This window comes from Chenopodium album, chromosome 17, assembly GCF_948465745.1.
Source record: "Chenopodium album chromosome 17, dcCheAlbu1.1, whole genome shotgun sequence".
NCBI lineage: Eukaryota > Viridiplantae > Streptophyta > Magnoliopsida > Caryophyllales > Amaranthaceae > Chenopodium > Chenopodium album.
The window spans coordinates 38,029,150-38,030,252 of NC_137850.1; the positions used below are offsets into that span (position 1 = coordinate 38,029,150).

At 43.4% G+C, this 1,103-nt stretch overlaps 1 protein-coding gene across 1 annotated transcript; it reads left to right on the plus strand.

Moving 5' to 3' along the window:
* The first annotated feature begins 268 nt into the window (after positions 1-268).
* LOC145588926 (uncharacterized) lies at positions 269-892 on the plus strand. The gene has a single exon (XM_081645511.1). The coding sequence runs from the start codon at positions 269-271 to the stop codon at positions 890-892; it is 624 nt and encodes a 207-aa protein (XP_081501637.1).
* Positions 893-1,103: the final 211 nt, after the last annotated feature.

Here is a 1,103-nt window from a genome sequence, read left to right on the forward strand (position 1 = left end):
AGACTGGAACAGGGAGAAATATTATATATATCTGTATATCTCCGCGTCAGCAAAGACGGTAGCAGCGGTGCTCCTAGTAGAACGAAAAAAAACCCAACTGCCAATTTACTTTGTGAGCCACGTCTTAAACGCTGGCGAGAGACGGTATCCGTTAGTGGAGAAAATAGCATACGCAGTAGTTGTGGTTGCGTGAAAGTTACGGCCTTACTTTGATGCACATGCAATTGATATTCTGACGAATCAGCCGTTAGAGAAGTCTTTATAGAAGATGGAAATATCTGGTCGCCTGCTTAAATGGGAGATTGAATTGTCTGAATACGTTATTACGTATAAACCAAGGGTATCAATCAAAGCCCAAGCCTTGTCTGACTTCATTGTAGAAACATCTTATTATGAAGAAGAGGAGGGTACCGACACATGGAAGGTATCAGTTGACGGCTCATCTGCTTCAACCGGCTCAGGGGCTGGAGTAATTATGATCTCTCCCCAAGGAGATGTGTTCGAGTATGCTGTCAAGTTCAAATTTAAGGCCTCGAATAACGAGGCAGAGTATGAAGCAGCCTTGGCAGGGATACAGCTATGCATATCTGCGGAAGCAAAGCGTATTGAGATGACAACTGACTCGCAACTGGTGGCAAATCAGTTCAATGGCACTTACGAAACTCGAGAGCCGACCATGACGACATATCTGCCAAAACTCAAAAGTATAACAACCAATCTGGAATATTTCGAAATAAAGTTGGTTCCTCGAGCAATGAACACGCAGGCAGACGCGCTGGCTAAACTCGCAAGTTCAAGCTTTAATGATTTGGAGAGGACGGTAATGGTGGAAATTTTGAAAGAAAAGAGTATTGATGACCAGCCCCCTAAGGATGTACATTTGTACAAGTGAAGGTCGAGAATAGTATGACAAAATCTTAGCGTACAAAGTACACAACGTTCTGCCCACCGATAAGATTGAGGCTAGAAAGATCAAGAAAGACAGCGTCTGGTTTATTATGTTTCGGGGCACATTGTATAAACGGAGGTTTTCGCTACCATTGCGAAGGTGTATAACAGCGTATGAATCGGCAAGGCTGATAGAAGAAATACACGAGGGTGAT